General features: G+C 47.6%; 1 protein-coding gene across 2 annotated transcripts in view; it reads left to right on the forward strand.

Moving 5' to 3' along the window:
* Window positions 1-23949, forward strand: part of PAPPA2 (pappalysin 2) — a 311166-nt gene that overhangs the window by 136738 nt on the left and 150479 nt on the right. For both annotated transcript variants that reach the window (XM_012765039.2, XM_012765040.2), the window contains exons 4-7: window positions 12313-12606; window positions 15044-15236; window positions 19761-19882; window positions 22968-23457. In XM_012765039.2, coding sequence (XP_012620493.2) covers window positions 12313-12606; window positions 15044-15236; window positions 19761-19882; window positions 22968-23457 — 1099 coding nt within the window. The remainder of the gene's footprint in view (window positions 1-12312; window positions 12607-15043; window positions 15237-19760; window positions 19883-22967; window positions 23458-23949) is intronic.

The raw sequence follows: 23949 nt of genomic DNA on the forward strand, positions 1-23949 counted from the left end.
AACCAGCCCTTTTAGAAACCATGGGAACCATACTCACAATCATCCACTCGTTCATTCAGAGACAAGCCGTTGTGGCAATGCCTCGGATAGAGCAAGGAGAAGCGCCTGCCCGCGCGGGGCGCAGCAGGCCTGGGAGACAGGCGTGCAGGGCGACTCCAGCGCCACGCGCCCACGCGCCCACGAGGGGAGGCAGGCACCGGGAGGGAGGACGCCCACTCGTGCTGGCGCATCAGGGGGGAGTCCTCAGTGGGCTGGGCTTGAGATGAGAACTGAAGCATAAGCAGGAGTTTGCGTGGCGGACAGTGGAGGCTTCTGGAGTGACAGACTGGCAGACGGCAGGGTCCAGGCTGCTGAAGACCTGCGCACATTTGGGAATGGGAGGTGCTTCTGCAGCTTGGTTTTCATTCTTAATAAATGTTTTTAAAAAGAAAAGAAAAGAAATGATGTGCTTGGCGTGGCCATGGCAGTGCTCTTCAAACTCATTTTTTCCTCTTGAACTGCACAAAAGATTTTTAAAACACTTCGTACCCCTTCACACATTCTTTGAGTAACAGCTAAAAATTTAATTATAAGTTTAATAGTAGCATGGATGGTAATTCCTGGCATATTATTTTATTTTCAACTTGACATTTTAAAATAAATCTTAAATTTATTTTTCTAAGTTTTTTGTGCCATACTGATTTGATAATCACTATCATTCTTTTTTTTTAAATGAAAAGCTCTCTTTATTCCATCAAATGTGTGTTGACTTGATCCTTTGACCTTCCTTTTTTTATTTTATTTTTTATTTTTTTATTTTAGCATATTAGGGGGTACAACTGTTAAGGTTAAGTATATTGCCCCTGCGCCCCCTCCTCCCTCAAGTGTGACCATCCCCCAAACTTTGCACATCTCACTCATTGTGTTTGTCTATACCCATCCCTCCTCCCCCCGACCTGCCCAACACCCGATAAATGTTATATTACTTACTCCAGTGAGAACGGCCTTTATCAAAACGTCCCCAAATAGTAAATGCTGGCGTGGATGTGGAGAGAGAGGAACACTCCTACACTGCTGGTGGGACTGCAAACTCGTTCAGCCTCTGCAGAAAGCAATGTGGAGATACCTTAAAGTGATACAAGTAGATCTACCATTTGATCCAGCAATTCCACTACTGGGCATCTACCCAAAAGATCAAAAGTCACTTTATGAAAAAGACACCTGCACTCGAATGTTTATAGCAGCACAATTCACTATCATTCTTTCAAAAAATTAATGGTCATGTACCTTTTTTAACATTGAGAAGTTTTTGATTGTTCCATTTTTCTCTTTGAATTTGTGTTTCCACTCCACTTTTCCTATAGAACTCCACACTAATGTAACATACACATGTACAAATACTATTTTTCAGTCTTTAGTGAGTCACCCATTTCTCAGCTATAAACATTTTGAATAAAACAACTGTTTTGTGATAATGTTTTGTTAAGCTAGACTTTTATTTTGAGATAATTGTACTTTTACATGTAGTTGTATGAAATAATACAAAGAGATAACCTTTACCTGTTCTCCCCTTATGGTAACATCTTATAAAACTGTAGTGAATATCACAAACAGAATGATGGTGATATAAGTTGTAAAGTGTTAAAAATTCCTTCTCAGTTGAGTTATCATTTGAAATAATAACTCATCTAACATTGATCAAAACAGTATTTTAAAATGTTACTTAATAACTAGTTAACAAAAAAAATACATGGGAAATGTGTACTTTAAGGGGTTGAGTCTGGCTCTCCCACTCCAAATCAGTTCTGGTGTCTGTGGCTGAATAATAATTATTGCTTAAGACAGGACTTGGCATCATTATATTGCTTTTCCCCCTTTATAGCTCTAAGTGCTGAGGAACTTTGCTCACGAGAGTAAGCAGGTGGGAAAAGAGGAGCTCTGTCTGACTGACGGGGAGGACGGAGGTGCTGCGGCGGAGAACGCAGGAAAAGGGAGAGCGATCGGGGAGCCTGCTGGGTTTAGGGTGTTGCTTGTGGGGTCTCTACAACTCTGACTGACAGGAGGCTTCCAGACAAGAGGGAGGAGGAGCAGGTTTCAGGGGTGTACCAGAAACCAAAGGAGAGGAAGTTTGAGAAAGTCCCCTGTGGCCCACAGATGCAGCTACTGCAGGGAGATGAGGTAGGTACACGGGCCCTTGGCCAGGTTACAGAGGAGAGCCTGTCACTCTGAGACAGACGTTAGACATTTCTGAGTGCTTTGGGCCAGCCACTTCCTAACTGTTCTAGAGGACTCTGCACTACCATGGAACACTCAGAGGATCTGATCCGATCATAAGCAACGTGCCCCAGTGGGCAACCTGGGGCGTGTGGGAGGGAGCCCGAACCTAGCTCTTGGCGGCTTAAACATAAAGGATCTTCAGATGCATCCAGAGCGAGCGACTCTAGACCGGAGGGATGGCTTCGCAGGGTGGATCAGACTCACAGCTCCACACAGGCAGGGCCAGGTGGGATCTTGAGCAAGTGAGCCCTGTGGGCCTCAGGTGCCTCGAATATAAAATGGGGGTAATAAGCATGAGGAGCAATGCCTGGCATAGGAGGAGAAGAACCAAATATTGTGCACCTGTGGTTGTCCTTTCCGGGTTGTGCCTTTAGCCTCACCTATCACTTCCAACATAATGAATTTTCAGTACCCTGAAAAGATCTTGGGTCTTTCATAAAGGTAAGAAATGTGTTTTTAGGGGTCCAACTGCTTGCAATGGTAGAACTGCTTATAAGAAGCAAAGGGAGTTTGCTTATAAACAAGAGAAGGAAAAGGTAAGTGACAGTGGACAGTTTGGGGGTGTAGGCTGTCTGGGTAAGGCCTGCGAATGGCATGGGTCCCAGCAGATGGGAACGGAGCAGCTGGGGCGAGGTGACGTGGGTGTAGCAGCTATTTGGGAGAAACAGCAGCAGGGTAGGGGACAGGGTAGGGGACAGGGTAGGGGACAGGGAAGCAGCAGCAGGGTAGGGGACAAGGTAGCAGCAGCAGGGTAGGGGATAGTGTAGGGGACAGGTTAGAGGACAGGGAAGCAGTAGCAGGGTAGGGGACAGTGTAGGGGACAGGTTAGAGGACAGGGAAGCAGTAGCAGGGTAGGGGATAGGGAAGGTGAAAGCAGCAGAAATGAGTTCAGAGGTAAGATACCTTTCCTCACCCAGAACTTTTGTAGGGATCTTCCAGGATGAACCCAAACTTTCTTTTAACCAAAAACTTGGATATTGATATGAGAGTGCTACATTAATTGTGATACCTTTATGTGCAATGGGGATAAAGCCTCCGGTGCTAAGAAACATGCACTGATTTGCCACGGGGGGAGTCTTTTGTAGTCCCAGCCAGGTTGTTTCCATGGCATGCAGCTGCAGGAACCAGAGTGGGATAGCTAGAGGAGTCCACTAGGGTGAGGAGGGGCATGAGGCTCTTGTCAGGAGTTTGGCTATGAGGGTATAAAGCATGAGTATGGAAAAAGGTGTTAATTAGAGGGTGATGAGGAAGGATTATGCTGAAAGAGGCTTGAGCATGTTTGTGGTCTGTGGGACTACATACTGATGGAGGGGCACACTCAGAGGTGCTCGGGCATTTGTAGATCATGAAGGTGTTTACAGGAGTCCACGTGCTCTGATGCAAGTACTCATTAAAGGGTTGGGCTAGAGTGAGTGCAGTGTTGTTCCCTATCCACTGCTGGTCTTTTCATTATGCCAAAGCAGAGTGATTCTTCCTGGAGACAAGCAATAAATAAGATGAGTAAAATGGGGTGCACCATGCAAGTGTGGGAGAGCACAGAGCCATGCAGGACAGGCTACCTGACATGAACAGGATGAGGACTTGTCCTGCTACTGGCTGTGATTGTTGATTATTCAATTGTCAGAGATGACATTCAGCAAATGGGCTATTCTGGGTGTGGTGCCTTGGGGTTTGGAAAACAGTGACTATTCTAGGAAATTCAAAATCCTGAATAAAATTGCCATAGGATTTGAACCTCATGCCCTGAAATTGGGGTATCCCAAAGGTAGGTTCATCTATAGGCATGTGGAGTAAATAATCACTTATATGTGGTGGTTTGAAAAGTTTTCCTTTTAAAACATGTCCTAGTAATCATTGAATGCTTGGTGCCCCAGAACAGTGCCTGGCATAGAATAGGTGCTCAATAATGATTAATGAATAAATAAATTATAGAAAATATCTTTCCCATTCATACTCTGTAGTGCCTAAAATTCTGTCTTGAAGTTGTGTGTGTGTGTTTGAAGCATTGCCCCCATGTTGAACCAAGGAAAGGATCCTGTATTAAGTCTCTAATGCCTCAGTAATAATGTCTTCAGTTCCAGTTAACTGCATTGCTCTTCTCCCATGGCGTGGGAGCACCAGAGTGCACCGAGTGCCTGGCACGTGGAGATAGGCAGGGCTGCAACAGTGGGCAAGGAGGTGAAAATGACACCCGTCTGCACATGCTTGTCTTGGTTCAGTCTTGTCTGGAACAAGAACTTCCCTCTAATGAGACCATAGGCTATAAAACCAAGAGGCCAATACAAGAAGTGCAGATAAATTTTTCCTGGACTTGTTCTCTTAAAGATTCGCTTCTCTTTCTAGCTTCCAGTATATTTTTTTTCAATCTTCTCCATTTCTCTCTTGCGCTCTGTCAGTCCACTCATACCACTGTCTTTCCTTGCCCTGCTCTGAAGTGCTCCTTCTCTGGACCCCAAGGCACACTTTTACAGCTCTGCCCCTCACTGCGGAGAGCATGTTTTGGGGCGTGTATTTTCGCCAGTAACTGGAAGTAATTATGCGGGCACCTGCACGCCACCCTCAACCTCCCTGTTTTATGGGCATATAATATTCAGCCCTAAAAGTTTTACAGAACTGTTTTAAAGTCATTTTAACCGGTGTCCCATTCTCAAACGGCCTAAGGTTTTTTTTAATAGAAGTTACTTTGGGAATCATTCTCTTACCAGGAGCCACTCTGGCAGTCTTGTGCTACAGCCTGGAAAAGCCAGTAGGAGCTTAGAAGCAGAGCCTCGCTTTGGGAGCTTGGCTGTTTGCTACTAAGAGCTCATCTTCTACTCAGCATCCTGCCTTTCTTTCTTCGTCCCCACGACCACACAACTTTGCTGTGGTGTTTTAGCTTGTATTTAAAAATCAAGGCTGAAAGGCCTTCTAAGAAGGCATTTCTATTGCTATTAACGGATCAACACCTAAGTGGACATATAGGAGTAACATCTATCGGGTGTCGGGAGGGTGGGAGGGGAGGAGGGGAGGGGTATATACAACCACAACGAGTAACATGTGCAACATTTGGGGGATGGCACGCTTGAAGTTCTTACTCGAGGGGGGAGGGGGGCATGGGCAATATATACCTTAACACTTGTACCCTCATAATACGCTAAAATAAAAAAATTTAAAAAATTAAAAAATCAAACAAACAAAAATAATAAATAAATAAATAAACGAAGGCATTTCCACTGCCTCCGCCAGTCCAGGAACACCTGTGCCTCTCATGGCCCCAGTCCCTAAATCCTGAGCACTCTGTTCCTATTGCGCTCTGTGTACAAGGTGATGGCATGGGCCTGTATTGAGTTCAAGTCTCGGCATGCACATTCAGATATATAGAGATAAAATGTAACTCTATCTATAAAGTTGAACTTCATATACATATTGAGCCCTCATGCTGCTGTGCAGTAGAAATTTATATCCAGTCAATTATTCCTCTTTTGCTTGGGGCTGAATCTAACTGGCACATACATGCCAAGGCCATGGGGAAATGATACATTGTGTCCTTAGTCATCAGATGATGCTGGTCTCTTGAGATGACCCTTGTTCCCACCACAGGACTCACCCTCAGGGAATCTCCGGCAGACTCTCTGACACCCTTCCTGCTTGGCTCTGCAGGTCAGCTGTTCCTCTCTGGAGCGAGCTCACCTACTCCAGAATCCATCACTGAATTAAGGCAAGATCACTCTGCTGTCAGAGAACACAAACCTATTTGGAGATTTTATTCTTTCCCCAGGGGTTTGAAAGGCAGGGTACGGTCAACTTCATTGGGCCCATAACCATCTGTACATTCCCGTTATTTTCCTTTATATCTTTTTTCTTCCTTCAGCTTAGAGCAGTCTTGTCTAGGCTGCTATGCTGGTGGCCATGAGGGTAGTCTGACAGCAGGGAACACTGTCCCCAGTTCATCCACCGTGCTGGCTGCACCACACAGCCCTCTCAGGGTCAAATGGCATCAGCTTCCAAAACCCAACAGCTAGAAAGGGATTTCTTCTTTCCTTGCTTTTCATTCCACTGTGTACCTCCTAGTGAGGTTCATATACGCAGGGAAGTCTGGCATCTGGAACTGGGAGTGGAAGAGGGAGGCAAGGAACCACTGGGATGAAATGTTAGAATTCCCCCAATTTCTTCCCATCCATTTACACTTTGCTTCAAAGTTCCTCCTGGTTTTGTTGTCAGTCCCTCAGCAGCAGTGCAGAATGAGTGTTAAGGAAGTGAGTGAAGGTGAGAATCCGAGTGTCTCAGAGTGGAGACTGAGGTGCCAGGACATAGTAGGACATACATATTGGCATGTCTTTTTCCTTCCTCTTTTGATGTGGCAGGTGAGAGCAGAGAACACAAAAGAAGGGATTTAATAGTAAGGGAGGGAATGCCACCCCCATCCCTCCCCCTATTCTGCCACCATCCTTTATCTCTCATCTGTATTGTAATTTTGTCCTTCAAGATGAGGAGTGACCAAAATGAATAGCAGTGTTGCATATAAGGAATGATGATTTTATTCTACATAACTAGAGGAGTGGGAAGGGAAAGGTTGCTGGCACCATAAAACAAAGCTATCTTGTGTAGATCTGACCTGCAGCAAGGACTGTGAAGAATTACACTAACCTCCATATTCAAAAAGTTTCCTTGTCTCCCACAAACAGCAGCTCTATCCACATCTTGTCTGTCTTCTGGGTGCCTGTGGGTGTCGGGATCGGAACACCGTGGAAGCAAAGTGCAAGCAGCCAAGGGGCAAAGCAGAGCCCCTTGTTGGAGTTGTTTGCCCACCTTGCCTGGCTGCCTTGTTTGGCTCCAGGGGGTCTGTCGTGTTTGTGGTCAGGCCCCAGCTTCCATTCCTAGATGAATGAGGAAGGTTAGATGGGAGCCATCGAGGGTTGCAGGAAGATGAGCGTGTAATGCTAGACTGCATGTGGAATTACAGTAATGTTGACCAATGATCTACTATATATTTTGAATCACTTGGTTCTAGGAAAATAAGCTAAATGCTTATTTATCTACATTGTTACTTTAAACTTCGTAACAATTCTTGGAGACAGGAACTCTGGTTATTATGGTTGTACAGCCTTGAGAGCTTTTAGGGAATGTCCCCCAAGGTCAGGGTCTATACACTTCCAGTGAGTGTCCACGGCCAGAGAAGGAGCCCTGGTCACTCCGAGTCCAGCTTGTGAGAGGGAAGCTTCTGCGCACTAGTGAGGAGCACCGCACCCGCGCGGGCTCTGCCCCGTGCTGCCGGACGCACCGCACCCGCGCAGGCTCTACCCCGTGCTGCTGGTCACCGCACCCGCGCAGGTTCTGCCCCGTGCTGCTGGTCACCGCACCCGCGCGGGCTCTGACCATGTTGCTGGACGCACCGCACCCGCGCGGGCTCTGACCATGTTGCTGGACGCACCGCACCCGCGCGGGTTCTGCCCCGTGCTGCTGGTCACCACACCCGCGCGGGCTCTGACCGTGTTGCTGGACGCACTGCACCCGCGCGGGTTCTGCCCCGTGTTGCTGGTCACCGCACCCGAGCGGGCTCTGACCGTGTTGCCGGACGCACCGCACCCGAGCGGGCTCTGCCCCGTGTCGCCGGACGCACCGCACCCGCGCGGGCTCTGACCCTGTTGCCGGACGCACCGCACCCGCGCGGGCTCTGCCCCGTGCTGCTGGTCACGGCAGCGGAGGAAAGCGAGGGGCGTGGGCGTTAGCTTCGGAAGGTGACGCTTGCTTCGTTCCTAACGGAGCATGATACTGACAAGCAGCATTTCACTCTCTCATTTCATTATTCCTGCAATGTCGTGCCGGGAAAGGCTGGCGCATTTCCCTGGAAGGGCGACAATGCTCGGCTACTCGGACCTCCCCGCCCTCAGCGCCCCCAGCGCCCCCACTGCCCCCATCGGCGCCCACCGGCCCCCACCGCCCCCATCAATCCCCACCGCCCCCCCACCGCCCCCCCACCGGCCCCCCAACGCCCCCACCGCCCCCACCAATCCTCACCGCCCCCCAACAGGCCCCCCACCGGCCCCCCAACGCCCCCACCGCCCCCACCAATCCCCACCGCCCCCCCACCGCCCCCCACCGGCCCCCACCGGCCCCCACCAACCACCAACAACCCCCCCACCAACCCCCACCAACCCCCACCAACCTCCACCAGCCCACCCCCACCCCCCACCGCCCCCACCGCCCCCACCGCCCCCACCGCCCCCACCGCCCCGAAGAAGACCTAAGTGCTGGCAGGGCAGGGAGGGTTTGCCATTCTGAGGAGTCAGCTTTTATTTCTTATTTACCATCATATCTGGTTCCTGTTCATGCAAAGAAGTGCTTGCATTCCCTTTTTAGATTTTGGGCAACCAGTCTTTGTGTTTCGCTCAGGCTTTGACATGAGCACACATGTGTGTATGCCGGCTTTATTACAACATGAAGAACGTTGTAAACTAAACCACGAAGTCGATCCATGTCTTCCTCTCCCGCATGGCGAGAGGGGCGTGCGAGTCCCGGGCAGGGACGAAATCCACCGCCTGCGAGGGCGGCGCGGTGAGAGGCCCAGCCCGGTCCCCGTGCGGGGCGGGCAGCTCCGGGGGATGAGGCGGACCGGGCGGAGGGCCCCGCCGGGCGGACCCGGGGGAGGCCCGCGAGCAGCAGGCCGAGTCCCCAGAACCTGCCCAGGCTTGGGAGCCCGGCCCTCGCTCCTTGCTGGCTGCCGCCTCCTCTGGCCGCGGAGGGCCGGGCTGGGAACGCAGCCGGGCGGGCGAGTGCTTGCGACGCGCGGGCCCGCGAGGGTGGGATGACGCTAGGAAGGCACTGCAGAGCCAGGCCGGTCCGTCTCCTCCTTTACAGGTGAGGAGACGCGGGGAAAGGCTAGATGCAGGGGCAAGGCTGACGAGGCCGGCTAGCACGCGCGATCCCAGTTCCCTCAGTCCCAGTCCAGAGGGCTGGCTCTACGACCCTGTGCTCTGTTGGGTAGAATTATGACAAGAGGTCTGCGACGCTGGGCTTTTTCCTTTGTAAGTACTGGTGGGCACAGCACTGATCCCTAAATTAGAACACCATTTTGTTCTGTATTTTCTATATGTGTGTATTTTGTACAATATCATATTTAACATACATGTAATTACTAAGCCCATTATTATATGTTGCATATGGATGATGTTTTAGCAGAAATCCCATCTTTCTAGAATTGAAGATATAACTTGCAAATGTGCATTAAAAATTGCTTATGTTTTTAATTAAAACGTAAACACTGTCTGGTTAAAACGATATTCTTTTGTTCTGGGAATGTGCATCAAGGGTGCTCGGAGGAGGAGGCCCGGCCAGCTGTCCCAGGAGCGGAGAGGGCTTGCTGGGAGTGTGGGGGATGGGCACTTGCATGCCTCTCCCTCCACCTACACGGGAGCTGGCTCATGTAAAGCTGGCTATACAGCAGAGTGTTCTTCAACTGGGAAATGTCTCATTGGGGGCTTGGGTGTAGACTTCTGGCATTGACGAGAAGCCCAGTGTCACATTGACCACCCCATGTCCTCCTCTGCGTCCCAGGCCCACACTCCCTCCCAGTCACCCTCCTTCCTTGACACCTGCTGCTTTTGCCATTCTTTATTCCTGGAACTCTCTTCTGTTCGTCTATGATCCCTTCCTTAATAACTGGAAGAGATCACAGAAGGACTTGGGCTGGACTGAGCACAGGGTGAGAGGATATTTGATATTTACTCAGAGGTAAGGCATATGGGGAGAAAATAAGTATTGACTGGAAGTTTTCTTCCTCTTGGGTGTTGTTTCCTGGATCATGTGCCAAGGAATCTGGTACTCTAGAGATGCCAAAAGGTATTCTACCCCAAACAGATTCCATGTTCAAATCAGTTTGGAAAGCAAAAGGTTAAACACAATTACTGCAGGACTTTTCAGGGCCTTTAATATGACAGCTCTCAGATACCTTGTGAATTTTCAGGAGCAGAGAGTATAGCATACTGCAATTTTCTCAAGTATATGATACAACTTTTTTTTTCAAAGTATCATCCAGGATCAGAATTTATGAACACAATTTGGGAACAACTAATCAGTGTGGATACTTATAGGTGAACTGTAGCCTTTTAAAGTCCTATTTCCGGCAGATTAGTTTTTTTAATCCAAAGCTTCTGTAGAGGTGGGTGGGGAGGAAAATAAAGAGGAGAGAAAGGGAATAAGTGAATGTAGAAGGGAGAGGTGTAGGGGAGGGAAAGGATGAAGTGAGTGATGAAGACACTTGAAAAGGCAATTTGGAGAGAACAGAAAGCTGCTCTTTGGAATGCCTTCACTGATGTGCAGTCGATGTGCTGTGAGAAGACGGGGCGCAGTCGGGTATGGCCCTGGTGATGACGGTCACCGCAGTCGGGCTGGTGCCCAAGAAGTGCAGGCGTCTTGGAAAATGGAAACACTGTGTATCATGAGGTTCATTCAAATACCAGACACCCTGGATGTCATTGAAATAGACCTGTTTTCAAGTCTCTTTATGTTGACATAATAATGATGCACACAAGAAGAAAATACTCAGAAAATAACCTTGTAAAAGGAAAGAGAAAGAAAAAAAGATAGTGTTAGAGAATAAGAATTTTTAGCAGAAGTGGTAGGAATGATAAACACGGGAGGCGAGATCCAGCTCTATGTCAGGTGCGGAAGTGGACACCGTCTCTCAGGATGAGCTGGCATGGCCTGGTCAATGTCAGCAGTCTCAGTAGACCGGAGAAACTTGCATCAGAAGCTGCCCTGTGCAGCAGCCACCAGAAAGGCAGACGGAACCGCCCGTTAGCCAGAACCAGTGGGCGTTGTGCCAGATACCCCGTGGCCGTCTCCTGCCCATACATAACGCCACGTATGCAGTTGCCTGTGCAGCATTGTGTGGAGTTCAGGAATAGGACATCGTCCTTGGAATATGATCTGGGAAGAGAAAGGAAGGGCTGTTTTCTGCTGGGCCTGCTATGCTCAGAAAACTGTTGGCAGAGGGAAGTCTCAGGTGTGAGGTGTGAAACAAGTCCGGGGGTGGAGCTCAGATCTGAGACAGAGGGGCAGGCCTGCCTGACAACACAGCCGGGGCGACCACAGAGGTTCGATCCAGAGCTGGTAACTCTCCGTCTTCGGGCCTGGCAATGAGGCTGGGCCTGACCTTGACAATTTGGGGGAATAAAGAACTAAAGTCTTGTGGTGGGAAGCTGGAATTTGGATTCCAACAAGCTAGTCAGACAGAAGGGGGGCACTCAGAGGTCTTAGCCTTTTGTTTGTAAGGTTACAGTGATGCCACTGGGTCTTTTTCATCTAAGCCTGATTGGAGCAATGGACTCTTCTTAGAAACAGTCCCTTTGGTGTTCTCATGGAGATTTTGGGAGAATGAGGCTAGGACATATTCCTACTGGGCCCGTCTGTGACTGTCTGAATTTCATGGTAGTTCAGTTGGACTTGTCTTTTGTCTCACTGGTTGCTTGTTACTTGAGAGTAGGGGTTGTGAAATCAGAAGCAGCCTACATAACCATCATTGACTAAATTCTTACAATGTGCCAAACACTTAAAAAAGCCCCAAACACTAATGTTATCATCCCCACTTTACAGATAACAAAACTGAGTTCTAGGAGATCAGTTCAAGTCCCCAAAGCTAGTATATGCAGGGGCCAGGACTTGACCAATGGCTCTCAACCTGGGGAGTTGTAAAAAAATACTGATGCATGAACACGATCTTCAAATATTTTGATTCTATTCACCTGGGGTAGTATTTGTACCTCTGTATATTTTTTAGCTCCCCCAGGTGATATTCATGTGCACCCAAGGCTGAGAATCCTGGCCCTCTATCATGCCACTGTGTCCATGTTGGTATCCCTGGCCTCTAGTACAGCACTCACCCATGATAGGGGTTAAAGAAATGTTTATTGATTAGTTTAAAGGGTGCCTGTAGCAAGAGCAAAGAGCAATGACTATATGCCACTGGAAGTTATAAAGTGTCTTCCTAGATGTTGAAATGGAATATTTGGTGGCCATCAGAATCGGAGAGCTGCTGTTCATTCTATGCTTAGAGACTTTTTAAACCTTCCACGGCAGGTGGCGTGGTCCTGAACCCAGCCTATTACGGCATGCCGGGCCACACCAACATCATGATCCACGAGGTAGGGCACGTCCTGGGACTCTACCACGTCTTCAAGGGGGTCAGTGAAAGAGAATCCTGTGATGACCCCTGCAGGGAGACGGCGCCATCCATGGAAACAGGGGACCTCTGCGCCGACACGGCCCCCACGCCCAAGAGCAAGCTGTGCGGGGACCCGGAGCCCACCAACGACACCTGCGGCTTCGCTCACTTCCCGGGGGCTCCATTCAGCAACTACATGAGCTACACAGGTATCAGCCATCTTGACGTCGGCGTTTTCGGTTAGGGGTGCATGCGGGCTTTGGGGGCTGGCAGGGTGGAGGCGTGGGGCTGGAGTGAATGATCAAGCGATCACTTCTGTCAGGAGTTGAAGTGTATTTATCACGGGATATTCTTTTTTTTTTTCATGCCTTTGAAGAACACAAAGAAATACTGAAATATTAAGGGGTTTTGTTGGCGGAATTCTCCTCTACTACAGATCTAAAACAAATATACTTCTATCTTGAAAAGTAAAGAAGGGACAAAGCCAAAAGGCCTCTTCAGATCCCTTCAACTTCTAGAACGTGGTTGCTCTTACCTTGCCCACATTCTTAGGCTTTTCTCTGAAGGGGAGTCCAATAGTGATGGGGGAGGAGCTTCTGGGTCCAGGTGACTGCATTATTTTTGCAGTGCTCAGCAACGGGGTTTGATTAATTTAACCTCAGGATTCTTTTTTATTTTGTGTCATTCAAAAAAGCTCAGATTCTTTTCCTCCATTGCTAATCTGGTGCCAAGCACAGATTCTTAGCTTGCCTGGCCCTCACCTGCAGTGGAGCCACCTCATTTAAAATGGTGCCTTCCTGGTCCTAGGAACAACCGTACCGCCTGGTCTTGTCCTTCCTCAACTCAGCTTCCGTCTTATCCTTTTCCCCTGGTATACCTTCCCCCTTTCTTGCAAAAGGCAATACTAACCATTCTCCTGATAATGGACTTGAATTTTTCCCTAAAATTAAGGAGTGATTGGATTTGATGGCTTGCTCCAATGGTGAAGGACGATAATTTTTCTGTAAGTTCCAGGAGCTTGTTTGGTGATAAGTTCTTCTAGAACTATCCCCCCCAAAATGAAACCACCATACCTTGTTCAAATTTCTTTGAAGGGAAGACAGAGTGATGAGCTGGTTCTGTTTGTCACCTACCAAGGTGTTTCTACCTGAGTTTCAGTTTGGTGGCTAATTCAAGTGTATCAGATTCATAAGCACCAGCGCATCGGCCTCCCCAGAAAAAAGACGGTGACCCTTTCTGGGGCAGAGAGACCAGACAATGAGGTGCAGAGGGCAGAGCTCTTGAGGTTCCACCTGTGAGATGGGAAGAGGAAACATTTCAGAAGCAGGATGGGCAGCATTTGACTGGTGCGTTTTCACTGGAAAAGTCCTTGAAGCGAAGATAACTCCCTTCCCAGCCCTATGAAAAATGAAGCTAACAGGGAGACTGTGCCCCCTCTGACAGCGAATCCGGGGCCACCGTTCCCAGCCCTGCTGTCTGCCCGGCATTGCGGCTCTCTCTCCTCGGGCATCTATGTGAATACTCACTGACCTTTGCCGAAGTCACTGGGCAACAAAGCAGGTGTCTGCGACTCCACCCATGTTCACAGTGAAGAGGCCGTCTGCTGAAACACTGCCATCTTGTGGTTTGCTGAATAAGCAACTCTCAGCCCACAGCAACCTTGCACCTACCCCAGGCGTGGTCTCGCGGGGCCAGCCCGACATTAAGGTGATGGCAAAGCTCTCACTCTGGCCTGCGTCTCATTCACTCGCTCGTGCCAAAGGTCTACACACAATGACGTCTGATGTCTCTTGGTTCCTATAGTAAAATAGGAAACTTGACATTTCAATTAAAAAGGTAAAATAAGGACTTTTACCACCAGATTATAAAATTCCTCTTCTGAAAGAGGATACTATCATACTTGAAGATATGCTTTGAAAAAAATCATACACCAAATGAAAGGGGCACCGTTTCAAAAGCACTGGGACTACATTAAACTTAGATGAATTCCAATTTGGGTGAATGTCATATTTGGAGGACACTCAACTTTGTAAGGTAGAAGCAATTTCCTAGATACGGGCTGAACAGAAGCATTTACTTTGCCAGAAGGAGCCTTTGGGGGCATATTTGGGCTAATCTGAGGTTAGTAACTCCCTCTCCTCCTATCCCTCATTTAAAAAATAATCTCCATTATAGAAAATTCAAATAGGAAAAAAAGGGGGGAGAGTGGTTAAGCAAAATCAACAATCATCCTACTGTGTTGAAATAACTTAATATTTTAATATATATCATTTTCCTTTTACTTTGCTAAATATGCATATTTGTATAAAAATGGACTCATATTGTTCATACTGTTTTGTAGCCTGCTTTTTCACTTAACAATATATTTTGAAATCTTCCCCAATTTAAAAAAACATTAAGGCGATGGCCTTGCTTTAGAGATATGCAAGTGCTGTGTCCCTTCCTTCTCTTGCATTTCCAGCTTAGACACTTTCTGGAACAGAATATTTATTCATTCATTCAGCAGGTGTTCATTGGGCCTAATAAGAGCTAGGGGTCGGGTTAGGAGTTGGCACTCAGCCACGAACAAGGCAGAATTACCCCTGCCTTGGTGCACTCTCCAGCTGAAAGCCTCCGTCTCTTGTGCTCCCACCTTTGTCTCCACAGATGACGACTGCACCGACAGCTTCACCCCTAACCAAGTGGCCCGAATGCATTGCTATTTGGACCTCGTCTACCAGCAATGGAGTGAAAGCAGGAAGCCCACCCCCATTCCCATCCCCCCCATGGTCATCGGGCAGACCCGCAGGTCCCTCACCATCCACTGGCTGCCTCCCATCAGTGGAGTCGTGTACGACAGGTGAGAGGCGCGCTTGCCATGGGCGAGCCACATGAGCAAAGGGAGGGCTAAGAAGCGAGGGCAGCCCCAACTTGGAACACACTGCTCAGGGCTGCTTCCCCCGGCCCGCCCAGTCTCGGCGCCTTGGCAGAGCTCACGGGCTCTCCTGTGCGCCGATGGCTCATCCACGTGCTCTCTCCCGCTCAGGGAGAGGACCGAGGAGGCTGACCAGTGTGATGCGGGTGGACTAGCAGAGCTGAGAGGGCCTTCGCCGCGGTGCCAGTGGGCTGCCCCTCCGTGGTGTGAGGGTGGAGGGGCTTGCACAGTGCTGGGGGGAGCAAGGTGCGCCCTCCAGGCAGCTCTGGGTGCGAGAGTGGCGCACGCACACTGCCACAGCTGTGCGTCGGGAGCCTAACCGACTCCCACAGGCGTTTCTAACACCTCCCCTGTCTTCCTCTCTTACGGCTGCTATCGTATGAAATTGTCGTCCACTCGTTTTTCTCTCTGCCCACTCAACTGGCACCTATTGGCAGGGGCAGCACTATATTTTGTCTCTTTGCCTCTTGCCCTGTCTCAATAGACACCTAATACATGTTTATTGAAGGAAAATGCTACCCCTCACTTTCATCCATTCTTTGCATATTGGCATTGATGAATTTCAGGGATATTTTTGTAAAAAAGAGATAAAAGTAGGAAAAAGAATGACATCTGTCAGTTGGTGGGGTAGGGGAACTGAGAAGGACCAGAACCCCATCTGTGACCTGTGTAGACTGGTGTCTTTCAAAGCCTACCACTGTATCCTGAATAACAAGAGTAGCTCATCAGTCCAGCTTGATGGCAGAAAAGGCTGCACTTTGCTTCCTTTTCTCAGTTAGGTAGGCTACAGTTTTGAGGCCTCCCAACACGTGTGTCAGGGGGACTCACGTCACATGCTCAGCGATTTGTGTCATGCTTGGAGTCATGTTCACTCCACCACAGTCGGTCTTTGGGACCCTTATGTCAGCGAGGAGCCCCGCTGCGCACTGTGTGTGCAGTGATGGCCTGCGCCTGTCGTACTTACTGCTTGCAGTAAGCACAGCTCCTGCTACGTGCAAGAGGAATCCGAGGACAGAGAAACATACGGCGGCTAGCCCAAGAGCCCACAACTAAATCTAGGCGAATTGGGGAAATCCACCGGAAATGTAGAAGTGAGGAACACGAAAGAGGTGATTTATTTGAATGCAGAGCTTTCCCATTTAGTAGGCAAATTGCTCCCATTCTTGGTGCCACACTTCCCCTCTGGGTGTCAGGTCTCAGCTAAGGATGGACAGATGTCCACCCTAAGCTGGATGGATGTCCCTGGAGCATGTTTCCATGACCTTCAGCTTTGCTGAGCCTGGGAAGAGGGACAGGAGGAAGCCAATGAGTCCTCTTTCACTGTGGTGTCCCTGCCTGTTGGGATCTTGATACTGTCCCTGACCTCTCCATACATACTCGCTGCGTGACCTCAGACCTTGCAGCCCTACAGGAGAGTTGTCATTGTTACCAGCTCTCACGGGCTCCATTTGTGAGTCAACACACTTCTCCGCGATGTGTGTAACAACCATCTTCCTCCACGTGTGACCTGGTGCAGCTTTGGTCGGACTGGCTGCACAGTAAGTCCTCTGTGGGTGTGTGCAAACCAGTTTTACATCAGTTTACGTAACATGTAAACAATTTAATCTTCGAATTCTCTGTCTGGTACAAACGTTACGATAAAGCAGACATCAGGACTCGCTTACTGAGAGTCTGTTGGCAGAAAAGGCTGCACTTTGCTTCCTTTTCTCAGTTAGGTAGGCTACAGTTTTGAGGCCTCCCAACACGTGTGTCAGGGGGACTCACGTCACATGCCCAGCGATTTGTGTCATGCTTGGAGTCATGTTTACTCCACCACAGTGGGTCTTTGGAACCCTTATGTCAGCGAGGAGCCCAGCTACGCACTCAGCAGCAGCCCCGGAAGGGCCAAGTGCATCAAAGAAATGTGGTCTGGGCTTGTGTCGCGTCCACATTAGAAGTGAGTGCTGATTGGGTCAGAGGTTAGATCTTAACTATACTTTTTAGTTGCCAAAGTACTGGACATTAGATGGTGTTTGGAACATGCTCAAAGGAATGAGGGGACTTGTGACCTTCAGCAATTTACTTAACTTCTCTGAGCCTGAGTTTCCTCATTTGTAAACATAAAGTTATTACAAGGATTAGAAATCATTTATGAAAAGCACAATGTAGTGGGACAATGCCAGGTATGTGAGGTGCTTAATAAGTGGGAATTGCTATCATTATTATTACCATTATTTTATAATACCATTTTTCTAGTGCATTAGAAGGTATCACTCTTCTCTCCCTACCTGTTGAGAGCCCCTAATTTGATGCCTTCATTTTTGGAATGTATTGTTCACAATCAGGCTTCTAACAAGATTCTACCTATCAGAGACAAGCCTCATAAATTGATTTCCCGTTGTTATTTAGCTATTATCATCTCTACCTCTTTCAGTTACCTCAAATATGGTACTTGTAGAATGCTTCATAGACTGTATTAATCATCTCATGGACATCCACAAAACAAGCATTCACAGAGGGACTGCTGAATCCAGTCCCTGAGCTCCCTGCTGGGGGTAGAAAGGAGAAGTGAGCTTGATCTGTTCACAAGCAAAGGAGAGGAGAGAATGTGAATGGGCATCTCAACATCAGCTGGCAGAGCCCTAAACAGGAGCCAGCAGGTGCAGGCATAGAGGAGGGAGTGCCGGCCACTCAGATGAGGCAGGCTAAGGTGTGACTGCAAAGTTTACACTTGCATGGCTATTGAGGGGTGAGTAGGAGTTTGCTAAACAGACAAGCCTGGAAAAGCTTTGGCAGCCTAGAGAACAGCATGCTCTATGGAGCTGTGTGAAGGGCATGATGAATTTGTGGAATGATGATATGTTCATTGTGCTGAGAATATAAAATCCATGTAGGTGAAGCTAGAGCTAGCTCATGAAGGACTTTGCGTCATGCAAAGAACTCAGATATATCCCCAAAGGCAATGGAGAGCCAAGGGACATTACAGTTCACATGACTTTTATTTTATGTATATGATTAAAAGTAAGGAATATAAAACATAAGAACACATATCTAATAAGTTTATTCTGAAAATATGGCAGAAAATATGTGCATGCTATATATCCAATGAAGAGCTGATAACTAGAATCTATAAAGAACTCAGGAAAATCAGTAAGAAAAAAATCAAACAATTCCATTAAAAAAGGAGGCAAAGGACATGAACAGAAACTTTTCAAGAGAAGATAGACTAATGGCCAGCATACATATTAAAAAATGCTGAACATTTCTAATCATCAGGGAAATAAAAATCAAAATCACAGTGAGTTATCATTTAACTTCAGTGAGAATGGTTTTTATCCAAAAATCTCCAGAAAACAAATGTTGGCATGGATGTGGAGAGATAGGAACACTCACACACTGCTGGTGGAACTGCAAACTAGTACAACCTCTACAGAAAGTAGTATGGAGATACCTCAGAGGACTAAAAGTAGAACTACTATTTGATCCAGCAATCCCACTACTGGGTATCTATCCAAAGGGAAGAAAAGACATTCTGTAATAAAGACATCTGGACTCAAATGTTTATAGCAGCACAATTCACAATTGCAAAGATATGTAAACAGCCCAAGTGCCCATCAATCCATGAGTGGATTAATAAAAGTAGTATATGTATACTATGGAGTACTACTCAGCCATAAAAATGTCGTATTTACTGCTTGCACCTCTTGTATTATCCTGGATGGAGCTGGAGCCCATTGATCTAGCACCTCTTGTATTATCCTGGATGGAGCTGGAGCCCATTCTACTAAGTGAGAAAAGTGTGGAAAACAAACCATAAGAGGGGAAAATCAAACACCACATGTACTCACCATTAAATTGGTACTAATCAATCAAAACTTATGCACATACAGAAGTAACATTCATTGGGCATTGGGCAGGTGGCAGGGGATGAGATGGGTGAATTCACACCTAACAGGTGCATGCGCACCATGCGGATGTAGGACACGCTGCAGCTCTGACTCGGGCAGTGCAAAGGCAATTTATGTAACCGAAGTGTTTGCACCCGCGTAACACTCTGAAATTTTTTTTAAAAAGCTTATTCTGAAAATGATTGTTTTAGTGGGGGAGATACGAGGGGACTTTGAAAGGCTTATTGAGAGTTGGTGTAGAAAGGGGTTTATGTTGAGAGATTCATATTGTACTTGTTTGGGCTTTAATGTCCCTGGGATGGGAGGTACACACTTTCATCTCCACAGGCCTCCTTTATGACTTAGTTAAATTTTTCTGCTTCATGACCTTGAGATTTTCATGTCACTATGAATTTTGCAAAGGTGAGGTATACCCAAGAAGGAAACGGACTGAGAAATAGTTGTGTTTCCAGTTACCCTCTAGCGCCTTACCAGTGCCACCACGCCCCCAAAGGTCTTTCTAACTTCCTTATTCCAGGTCACCTGATGGACTGTCCCCACCTCTGTCCGTTTTTCTCCCCAGGGCCCTGAGCAGTGTGTGTGGCGCCTGCACTGAAGATGGGACGTTCCGTCAGTACGTGCACACAGCTTCCTCCCGGCGGGTGTGCGACTCCTCAGGTTACTGGACCCCAGAGGAGGCTGTGGGTAAAGAGCCATGGCTTTTTGATTCATCCCTGGCTGGCCACTGAGAATGGGGGTGGGAGTGAAGGGTCAGCAGTGGCATGGCGAGAAACAGACAGCGTGAGAGAGCATGTGTGTGAGTGTATGTGTTAATGGTCTGCCGGATACCTATGTCCGCAGGCCTTAGCGGGGCTGCCTGGCGTCACTGTGTGCAGAATGTCCCACATGTGCCCACGGCGGAGGCCCCGTGGCTATGGTGGAGCAAGACCAGTCTATAGGGCAGAGGGATGGAGAGGCTGGCTGAACTCAGGGCTGACGTGAGGGTGCAACAGCCGCAGGGCGTGGTGTCACATGTGCCTACCGGCTGTGGAGCAGCCTGGCCACGTGGCAGTGCAAGCTGATCTCCGACAGAGAACACGCTGCGGAGGACACGCATGCACTGGCTGCGCGGGTCTGGGTGGGGGTCGGGGACTAGGTGTCCCACACTGATCGTCTTGTCTCTGCTGGTTTACGAGTCTGTTAATCCCTGGTACTGCTTGTGCTTTGGCTCTGATCTAAGCTAGGCTCTAGCAGGGGGAAAATATTTTTCACTATTTCTTTTTCTGTCCCTCCCCTAACTTCTCAAACAGTCACATACTCACTTACCTATGTACATTAGTGCCCCTAAGACAGATTATAGCATGAGATTTTTTCCCCTGCTTGAGTCCAGAAAATTCTGTTGACAGGGCCTTTAGCACCTCCTGACGGATGGCCCGACTTCTTTTATCACCATAGTCGTTAATGTTTACCTGATCATCATCTTTTTTCCCTCTGCTTTTTTTTCTTAAATTTATTAAGGTCCTGAAAACTACGCAGTAAGATGTGTTGGATGCAGTCCTGTCTGAATTAATGTGCAGTCTTGATCGTGACAAGAAGCAAAGGAGGATGTTGATCTAAGCAGTCTGTAGCACCTGCAAGATGTCATCTTTGGGCTCCCAGTTGCTCAGGTGGCAGGGCCTCAGGGAGGAATCTGGAGGAGCCAATTGACTTGATTGCTTGCGTGTGACTTTTTTCAAATGAGAATTTTCAGGGAAGAATGGAAAGTGAATATAAAGTTTACTGCATTGGAGTCATTTAGAGATCGGCATTTCATAAAAGTCTATTTTTGTGGCAAACAGTTTGTCCTGTGCTGGTGTTTTAATGACTGTTTCATTCCCTGGCCCAGTACTTTTTTCTTTTTAATTCTTGGAAAAATTCAAAGTTATCTGGTAGAGGTGAAAGGAATTTGAAGTTCTGGGTTCTAATTCTTGTATTGTGTCTCAAAGCAAAACAAGTCAACTTTTAGGGACTCCATTTCATGCTTTAACATGAGGTCATAATAAAAACTTTTTGACTGGCAGTGCTGCTGTTGGGTTGGCTTCCAAGGGCCTTTACTCTGCTAGTATTTGGGGATAAGCATGAGATAATAGTAGTAGTTTTTCAGACTACCAACATTAGGCCTCAGAAGCATTAATTTATCACAAATTAATAAATTAAGTACATATAATTAATAATGAATAATGGTCTTCCCTTGCTTTGAAAGGGTGAAGGACCATATCTTATTTAAAATGTATACAATAAAAGTAATTTAACCCCTATAACAGAACGGGCACAAACATGAGGACTTTACAGATATGATCAAAATTATTTAATGACACTTAATGAACACTTATTGACCACCAGCTACTTTATAAATGCTATGAGGATTAGAAAACTGAACCAGACATATCCCTTGCTTAATTTTCATTTTCTTGCTAAGAACTTTCTGCCTCCACAATCTAAATTAGCTCCCAGCTCCACCCAATAATTCTCTATTCCCTTCTATGCCTTCATTTTTTTTCACAGATGCCATTACTACTTGATATTATACTTTATATCCCTCTGTCTATTTGTTGTTTCATCTGCCACCCTACTGTAAAATATATGAAAGCAAACCTTTTCTCTTGTTCACTCCTCTATCTCCAATACCTAGATTAGTGCTAACTGTGAGAGAGGTATGTCATCAATTTTTGTTGAATGAATGAATAAATCAATGCACAATGTATGCAAAAACCAATAAGGACCATAGATGTAACACAGTAGACACACACACATACACACACACATTTGAATTTGTTTTGTCTGGGCTTTGGGACATTCTTTATTTTCCAAATTCTGAAGGGCTAACCAATTCTACTTTGGCAAACAGATACTGAATGTCTATGGAACATTGTCTAGATCTCCACTCACCTAGAAAGGCAGGGGTTAAATATTATTACTTATCTTATAAAGGAGGAAGTTGAACCACAGAAAGAAGTGCCACAGCCACACAGCCAGGACAGTGCCAGCGAGAGCCTTGCTCTGCAGACTCCTCACTCAGCGCCTTCCCCTCTGGGATAGAAGAGAAAACCTTGTGTAGCTTATTTCCATAGAGCTGACTTTGATAGCTTGGTGATATTTGAGTTTTCCTCAACACATTTTTACTTGGCTAATGAATCTCCATTTTTTTCCCCACTCAGTAACAAGTGTTTATATGTCCTGCCCGCAGTTTCCTCCATGCAGTTACCCTCCTGCTCACACATTCCCGACTGAAAGGGAAATTTCACCGTATGCTTCTGAGGTTTGGCTAGCAGTCAATTGGCAGGACTGCCAAGGTGGGATCTTACAATTGAAGAAGAGCACTACGAAGATCGTAGTGACAAACTGAAATTAACACTGGGCTTCAGAAGCATTACTTCATCATAAATTATGGATAAACTTGGTACATATGACCTCTGCTGCTCAAGGATTCTTTAAGTGCTGTCTTAGCCTCTCTGCACCAGCCTCATGTTTCTGCCTAGGATGTGGGTTGATCCATTCCCAGTACCCTGCTGGATTGCTCTTGTTACTGGTACTTTGTAGAGGGATGGGGTATACAAGAGCATAATACTTTTTACATTTACACCTTTGTCCTTCCTATTGCCTAAGATCTAACCTACTAAGAGGACCAACTTCTGGAGGAATTCTAAGCTCTCTCCTTCTTCATTCCTCTTTCTGGCTGCTGCTAACAGGACTACTCGTATTCAGACTTTGAATGGTGGTTCCTATGTGTCTTTCTGCTCATCTCCCCCAGGGCCTCCTGACGTGGATCAGCCCTGTGAGCCGAGCCTGCAGGCCTGGAGTCCTGAGCTCCACCTGTACCACATGAACATGACGGTCCCCTGCCCCACAGAAGGCTGTAGCCTGGAGCTGCTCTTCCAACACCCGGTCCGAGCCGACACCCTCACCCTGTGGGTCACTTACCTCTCCATGGACTCCTCCCAGGCACTCTTTGACACGGAGATTTTGCTGGAACACCAGGAGTCTGTGCACCTGGGCCCCTTAGACACTTTCTGTGACACCCCACTCACGATCAAGCTGCACGTGGATGGGAAGGTCTCGGGGGTGAAGGTCTACACCTTTGATGAGCGGATGGAGATCGACGCGGCCCTCCTGACCTCCCGGCCCCGCAGCGCCCTGTGCGCCGGCTGCAGGCCGGTGGGGTACCGGGTTCTCCGGGAGCCGCCCTTCCCCAGCGGCGCGGCCGTGGCCGTGACACACCCTCGCAGGAGGTTCACGGACGAGTGAGTTGGGTGGCGCGGCCTCCGAAACTGTGGGGCTTCCGGGGGCTTTCGGTGGGTCTTGTTTCCTTTTCCCCACTTTTTGACATTTGGGTATGTCCTGAGTTGGAGAAAGATTAGAGTCTGAGAGGAAATTTTATTTAAGGTGGTGTCTTTGACATGGAGAAAAGTATTTCCCAGAGAGAGGCAGGCAGGTTCCTGATTGTTGATGCCATTATTATGATTATGGGAAAAAGAGGACAGTGTATGAGATGTTTCAGTGGGACTGAATGTAATTGCCACAAATAAGTTGATAAGAATCAGATACTTCTGTGCGGTGACAATTTAATTTCTGATTTCTTGCTGTAGCTTTCTGACCATCTGCCACAGATGCTGTGACAATCAAAAGTCTAGTCGACTCTTCCACAGCCAAGCAAAGAGCCAAGGGCTCCGCGGAGCCCTCCCTCAGTGTCATGACTCATTTGTGAAATGTATTTCATTCCTTCCCCCATTCTC

The sequence above is a fragment of the Microcebus murinus genome, chromosome 2 (assembly GCF_040939455.1).
Source record: "Microcebus murinus isolate Inina chromosome 2, M.murinus_Inina_mat1.0, whole genome shotgun sequence".
NCBI lineage: Eukaryota > Metazoa > Chordata > Mammalia > Primates > Cheirogaleidae > Microcebus > Microcebus murinus.